General features: G+C 50.8%; 1 protein-coding gene across 1 annotated transcript in view; it reads left to right on the forward strand.

Annotated features, from left to right (window-relative positions):
- Positions 1 to 7,500, forward strand: part of reck (reversion-inducing-cysteine-rich protein with kazal motifs) — a 62,058-nt gene that overhangs the window by 11,395 nt on the left and 43,163 nt on the right. The window contains exons 2-6 of the mRNA XM_061255260.1: positions 367 to 425; positions 3,412 to 3,486; positions 4,600 to 4,636; positions 5,717 to 5,802; positions 7,065 to 7,112. Of these exons, the coding sequence (XP_061111244.1) occupies positions 367 to 425; positions 3,412 to 3,486; positions 4,600 to 4,636; positions 5,717 to 5,802; positions 7,065 to 7,112 (305 nt within the window). The remainder of the gene's footprint in view (positions 1 to 366; positions 426 to 3,411; positions 3,487 to 4,599; positions 4,637 to 5,716; positions 5,803 to 7,064; positions 7,113 to 7,500) is intronic.

A 7,500-nucleotide genomic window follows, 5' to 3' on the forward strand; every position in this document is an offset into this window, starting at 1 on the left:
GAGGAGGACAGAGATGTTACTTGTGATGATGATGTCCTGTTGTGAGAACAGACTTGTGTAGAGGGTGCCATGTAAAGGAAGTGTGGACCCAGGGCTGAAGCTTATCTCTCCCTCTCTCCCCCTCTCTCTCTCTCCCTCCCTCCTTCCCTCTCTCCCTTTCTCTCTTTCTCTCCCCCTCTTTCTCCCTCCCTCTCTCTCTCTCCCTCTCCCTCTCTCTCTCTCTCTCTCTCCCTCTCTCTCTCTCTCTCTCTCTTTCTCTCCCCCTCTTTCTCCCTCCCTCTCTCTCTCTCTCTCCCTCCCTCCCTCCCTCCCTCCCTCTCTCTCTCCCTCTCTCTCTCTCCCTCTCTCTCTCTCTCTCTCTCACAGATTCATCGTGTTGCCACCACGCGGCTGACCTGTCGACATGTAGGGAGGCCTGTGATCAGGTAGGAGACGTCAGAACAGCCGTGCCACGCCCCATTCCTCCATGCCACGCCCCATTCCTCCATGCCACGCCCCATTCCTCCGTGCCACGCCCCATTCCTCCATGCCACGCCCCATTCCTCCGTGCCACGCCCCATTCCTCCATGTCATGCCCCATTCCTCCGTGCCACGCCCCATTCCTCCGTGCCACGCCCCATTTCTCAGTGCCACGCCCCATTCCTCCATGCCACGCCCCATTCCTCCGTGTCACGCCCCATTCCTCCGTGCCACGCCCCATTCCTCCATGCCACGCCCCATCCCTCCATGCCACGCCCCATTCCTCCGTGCCACGCCCCATTCCTCCGTGCCACGCCCCATTTCTCAGTGCCACGCCCCATTCCTCCATGCCACTCCCCATTCCTCCATGCCACGCCCCATTCCTCCATGCCACGCCCCATTCCTCCATGCCACTCCCCATTCCTCCATGCCACGCCCCATTCATCCATGCCACGCCCCATTCCTCCATGCCACGCCCATTTCTGCTCTGCCCCACCCTCTTGGCCTGCCCCCCCCCCCCCCCCCCATAGCAACGGTAAAGACGTTCAAAACAGCACTCTTGCCATAATACCTACCAGATATAGAGAGGTTGTATTTCCAGCCAGTACTTTTCTATTGGACCCTTGTTATGTTATGTCACCGTTTTCCTTAAAACAGCATCGGGGAGTTCACAGTTCCTTTGATGTGGCTTGCGTATTTATTGTGCATTGTATAGATACCATCCGTACACAACTTGTGTACTCAGCGGTAGGCGAGCATGCTGTTTCGGGCACGGCCGTTGTGAAGCCTGTCAGAGAAGGAGTTGTGTTGTCCTCTGAGTCACTTTGATGTACGGTCGGAGAGAATGAAAACCGCGAATCGCGTCAGCAGGCCGGATCTGTTACGCGGTTACACTCACGACCCCACCGTGCCCTCACAAGTCTCCATTTTGTAGACTGTACACATTGGGGGGGGGAGGAAACAGGGGTAACCCCCCCGCCCGCCCCTCTGGTTTTTGAACCACACAACTGAGAATGACATCACCGTCCTCAGTAAAAGCATTCATAGGCGCCCGCACAACCCCCACAACACCCCTGTCCTCTCCAGATTTATTGTTTCAGAAGAGGCTGTGCAGACCATCCCAGAATCCCAGAATCCAGTCTGTTTGCGGAGGCTCCAGTTTCTCTGCGGGATGTTTTTTTGGCCGGGGAGCAGCGTTGACCTCAGATAGACGCGCGCCTCTTCTGGCTCCGGCCGATGACATATTCGAACCCCGGGCACTGCTTTTATTACATGTTTTATTGCTAATAACTGCCACGGAGCCATGAAACGAGTTGGCTCTCGAGCTGGACTGCCTACAGGAAGCGCAGAGGGACAAAAAGAGTGTGTCCTGCGGTATATTCGAAACTTGTACTGCTTGATTATGTCACTCGAGGGCAACTAGCCCTCATAGCATTAAGTACACTTTAGTGGTAGGAAGGCAAGCATTGCTGGGCTGGATGGCTTGTTCACGTCATCATGTTATGTCAAGTTAAATTAAATTAAATTAAATTAAGTTATGTTATGTTATGTTATGTTATGTTATGTTATGTTATGATATGATATGATATGTTATGTTATGTTATGTTATGTTTTGTTAAACCCAATTACAGTAAGCTCTGTAGCAACTAGTGACCTTTATAAGTTTCTGTCTGTGTGCCAAGTAGTTTTGAGATCTTGAGTTTCAGAGCGGTCACACCCTAACACAGCGAGAGTGGACAGTGCTTCTGAGATCAATGTGACAGATACCCTAACAGCTAACAGACAACATATGCATGACGCCAACACATTTCTGAAAAAGATCTGACTTAGAACCTTACAGTTCTATGGTCCCGCTGTCTCGGAACAGACCGCAGAATGCCTTTCTCCTTAGAATCTGGAGGAAGAACCCACTGCCATATCTGTCGGGCGGATCTGTAGCGTAGTGGTTCAGGTAAATGACTGCGACCCGCAAGGTCGGTGGTTCGATCCCCGGTGTAGCCCCAATAAGATCCGCACAGCCGTTGGGCCCTTGAGCAAGGCCCTTAACCCCGCATTGCTCCAGGGGAGGATCGTCTCCTGCTTAGTCTAATCATCTGTACGTCGCTCTGGATAAGAGCGTCTGCGAAATGCCAATAACGTAACGTCATATCTCCTGCTGGTGTCTCTCGTTCTCCTCTCCTGAGGAAGGTTTGATGAAGTGCGGCGGAACAGTCGTAGGTTCTCCCGGGTTCCGGTCCTCCCTCCAGAACCTTCCAGAGACTTTCCTTTGAGCGTGTTCCAGGCCCCCGGCCGCTGAGACGTTTCTGTTTCTTTCGCGTGATGTACGGGCGCCGGGGTGGAGGAGAGGTGTAGAGTTACCGCCAGGTCGACCCAAACGCCTGACGGGCCAGGTCCGAACAAGGGAAATGCTGGGATTTGCGGCCTTTTGCAGCTCCCCTTGCGCTTTGTAAAGCCGACAGCTGTTTATACAGATCTGAGTCCTCTCATCTTTGCCATGTTTTGTCTCAAAACGGTTGTGAAAGTACGGCCTGGGTTCTGTTCCGTTTCAGAGCGCCTTGTCCCGACCTCTGAATAATGACTGTCTTATCTTCTTATCTTCCGAAAAACCTCCCGAATTCTGTGGTGCTTGGAACCCGTGCCAGCGCAGCGTTAGCCTGTCACCCTGACATGGCAGCAGCTGTCCGCCAAATCTGTCATCGTTTTGGATTCAAATACTTTTCTGCGCTTTACTGAGGGTGTCCGGTGTGTTGGATCCTGTGACCCTGCGTTCTCGTCCTCTTGGCTCAGTTGAACCAGGCACGATCAGCCGAGTGCAGAGAAAGTATTTGAATCCTGAACAATGCCGTAATTGACCCGGGCCTGTTAAAAACAGCTCATTGACCCACACGCCTGTTATAGGTATGTCTGTATAACACTCATAATGCTCACTTCCGCATCCGTCCGTGTTCGCAGCTCTCCACGATCAGGAGCGAGTCGCGCTTGAAGCACCTGCTCCAAAGGCTGCCTAGCTACTGCCCGGAATCTATGGTGAGTGACGTGATTAGCACCTGCAACATTCACTCTGGGTTTCCTACGTGCTCAGTGCCAGTCTAGCTGCTCTTGTAGAAGTGAATCTGTGGTGAGTGACAGGGTTATTACCTGCAACATTCACTGTGGATTTGGTAAATGGTAAATGGTTGACAGTTATACAGCGCCTTTATCCAAAGCGCTGTACAATTGATGCTTCTCATTCACCCATTCATACACACACTCACACTCACACACCAACAGCGATTGGCTGCCATGCAAGGTGCCACCCAGCTCGCCAGGACCAACCGGGGGTTGGGTGTCTTGCTCAGGGACACTTCGACACACCCACTTCAACACATCGAACCGGCAACCCTCTGACTGCCAGACAACTGCTCTTACCTACCGAGCCAATGTCGCCCCTACGTGGATTTCCTACGTGCTAAGTGCTAGTCTAGCTGCCCTTGCAGGACTGGTCTCATGTTGTGAATGCTAATTAAAACATTATCCAAAGATTAAACTCTGGAAGCAGTCCAGGTGTTAGCAGCGTATGCATTGTTCATTACAAACCTGCTGCTTCCTAGTGATGGATTCACAATCAGAGCATTTCTGCGCTATCAGAAATCGATTCATGATTAAAGAATTGGCAAACAGGCCCGTTTTTTTTATTTTTTTTATTCCCTCTGGATGCAGCACACAGCTCCATTCTCGGGTTTCAAAAAGCTCCTTTCACTTCGGATGTGAAGTGATGAAAGGAAGTTTTAGCTCTGCAAGATGTATTTAATGTTTTCTCCTTTTCTCCGATGAGGTGCGGAGGTCTGGGCCGGTTGTAAAAATGGATGGTTTTGATTCATCTTGGATATTGTTTGTCCATCAGCGATATGATTAATTCGGCCTCCTTCAGACGCACGCACAAGGATGAACATTCTTCCTTTCTCGGAAATTCCTCTCTTCTGGCGCCAGAGACATGAAAGAGCTCTTCTGGCTGAGGACAAAACAAATCGGAAATAAAATTACGGTTTTTGAACCGTTTTGCCGTCTCCTTTTTCCCCCGGTCCTTCAGTGACTGAAGTAATTTGTGTTGCTCTGGCGATAAAGAGGTGTTTTGTTTACAAACCTTTTCTTGCCTTGCAGAATGAACTCTGGACCTGCATCAATTCCACACTGCCTGGTGAGCATGTTGTGTGGATAACGAGGAAGGAGAGACACAATTAAACCCTTTAAGCCTTTGAAGATTGGCTTTTTGGGAAATTTTTCTTTTTCTGAATTCCGTTGAACCGCGTTGCTTTCCATCACCAGTACTGATCAGCATTAGACTTAGATGTTCTGACCTCACGCCTTAACCCTCCTATTTTGTTTGTGGTAAATTTGACCCCATTCAGCGTTTAACGTCTTTTGAAAACTGGTTAAGATTTTTTTCATCTTGACACTGTATGATTTTTAAACATTTTTATTGATTAAATAGTAAATAAAAGAGTGTTTTCAGAAGTCCTGTACCAACTTTGCATGTGTTGTTTGGGTTTATTTTGACCCTTCTGTAACTGTATAAAATGTCAGAAAATATTCTGCCATTTTTATTTTTATCTCAGATTTCTTTGAGGATGATTCTGGTGGCACTCTCCCATACAGGTGCCAGACTTTCACAGACTGTCCCTCAGACTCTAAAGACAGACTTTCACAGACTGTCCCTCAGACTCTAAAGACAAACTTTCACAGACTGTGCCTCAGACTCTAAAGACAACCATTTGGGAGACAATAGGAAGGTGATAAGCAAAGTGTCAGAATGCAATCAGACAGTCGATCTTATTCTTGTGAAATCATTTTGCGTTTATTTAAACTGTTGGGGTCAAAAACTAAAAGCGGTCGTAAACTCTTAACATAACAGGAGGGTTAAAGGGTTAATTAAACGGTTCATCGGAAAGTCGGTCGGAGCGGAAGTCTCAACGTTTTCCGAGGGCAAGAACATTCTGGAAAGCCTAGCGGCGTTAAACTGGCTCATGCTGCTAGGGGTGGCCTGTAGTGTAGTGGTTAAGGTAAATGACGGACACGCCAGGTTGGTGGTTCTAATCCCGGTGTAGCCGCAATAATATTCGCACAGCCGTTGGGCCCTTGAGCAAGGCCCTTAACCCTGCATTGCTCCAGGGGAGGATTGTCTCCTGCTCAGTCTAATCAACTGTACATCGCTCTGGATAAGAGCGTCTGCCAAAATGCCAATAATAATGTAAAAGGCAGTCCTCCGTTTCTGTGGCAGGAGTGTCCGGGAAGCAGGAGGGCTGGGTGGGGCTGGGCTGCTGTGAGCTGGCCATCTCAGCGGACTGCAGGAGGGACTGCAAGCTGGTGAGAGAACACACACTCACCGCACTGCAACACGCAACACACACTCACACACTCACACGCTCACACACTCACACACTCACACACTCACCCCACTGTAACACACACTCACCCCACTGTAACACACACCCCACTGCTACACACACTCACCCCACTGTAACACACACCCCACTGCTACACACACTCACACACTCACACACTCACACGCTCACACACACACTCACCCCACTGCTACACACACTCACCCCACTGTAACACACACACACCCCACTGTAACACACACCCCACTGTAACACACACTCACCCCACTGCAACACACACTCACCCCACTGCTACACACACTCACCCCACTGCTACACACACTCACACACTCACACACACCCCACTGTAACACACACTCACACACTCACACACACACCCCACTGCTACACACACTCACCCCACTGCTACACACACTCACCCCACTGTAACACACACTCACACACTCACACACACACCCCACTGCTACACACACTCACACACTCACACACACACCCCACTGCAACACACACTCACCCCACTGTAACACACACTCACCCCACTGTAACACACACACACCCCACTGTAACACACACACACCCCACTGCTACACACACTCACCCCACTGTAACACACACTCACCCCACTGTAACACACACTCACCCCACTGTAACACACACACACCCCACTGTAACACACACACACCCCACTGTAACACACACACACCCCACTGCTACACACACTCACCCCACTGTAACACACACACACCCCACTGCTACACACACTCACCCCACTGTAACACACACTCACCCCACTGTAACACACACCCCACTGTAACACACACACACACCCCACTGTAACACACACTCACCCCACTGTAACACACACTCACCCCACTGTAACACACACCCCACTGTAACACACACACACCCCACTGTAACACACACACACCCCACTGTAACACACACCCCACTGTAACACACACACACCCCACTGTAACACACACACACCCCACTGCTACACACACTCACCCCACTGCTACACACACTCACCCCACTGTAACACACACCCCACTGTAACACACACACACCCCACTGTAACACACACTCACACACTCACACACTCACCCCACTGCTACACACACTCACACACTCACACACACACCCTGCTGCAACACGAGTCTGTCCTCAGCGTCTCAGCCTTACGGTCTTGTGTTACAAGGTGTTGCGTGGCTTTTTGTCTTGTAGGCGTCTTCCAACAATGACATCACCAAAGTGTGCAAGAAGGACACGGAGGTGAGTGAGCTGGGTTTGCTGTGGCGGCTGAACTATCCATCCATCCATTATCTGAACCCGCTTATCCTGATCAGGGTCGCAGGGGGGCTGGAGCCTATCCCAGCATACATTGGGCGAAAGACAGGAATACACCCTGGACAGGTCGCCAGTCCATCGCAGGGCACACACACCATTCACACACACCTACGGGCAATTTAGACTCTCCAATCAGCCTAACCTGCATGTCTTTGGACTGTGGGAGGAAACCGGTATACCCGGAGGAAACCCACGCAGACACGGGGAGAACATGCAAACTCCACATAGAGAGGCCCCGGCCGACGGGGATTCAAACGCAGGACCTCCTTGCTGTGAGGCGGCAGTGCTACCCACTGCACCATCTGTGCCGCCA

The sequence above is a fragment of the Conger conger genome, chromosome 9, assembly GCF_963514075.1.
Source record: "Conger conger chromosome 9, fConCon1.1, whole genome shotgun sequence".
NCBI lineage: Eukaryota > Metazoa > Chordata > Actinopteri > Anguilliformes > Congridae > Conger > Conger conger.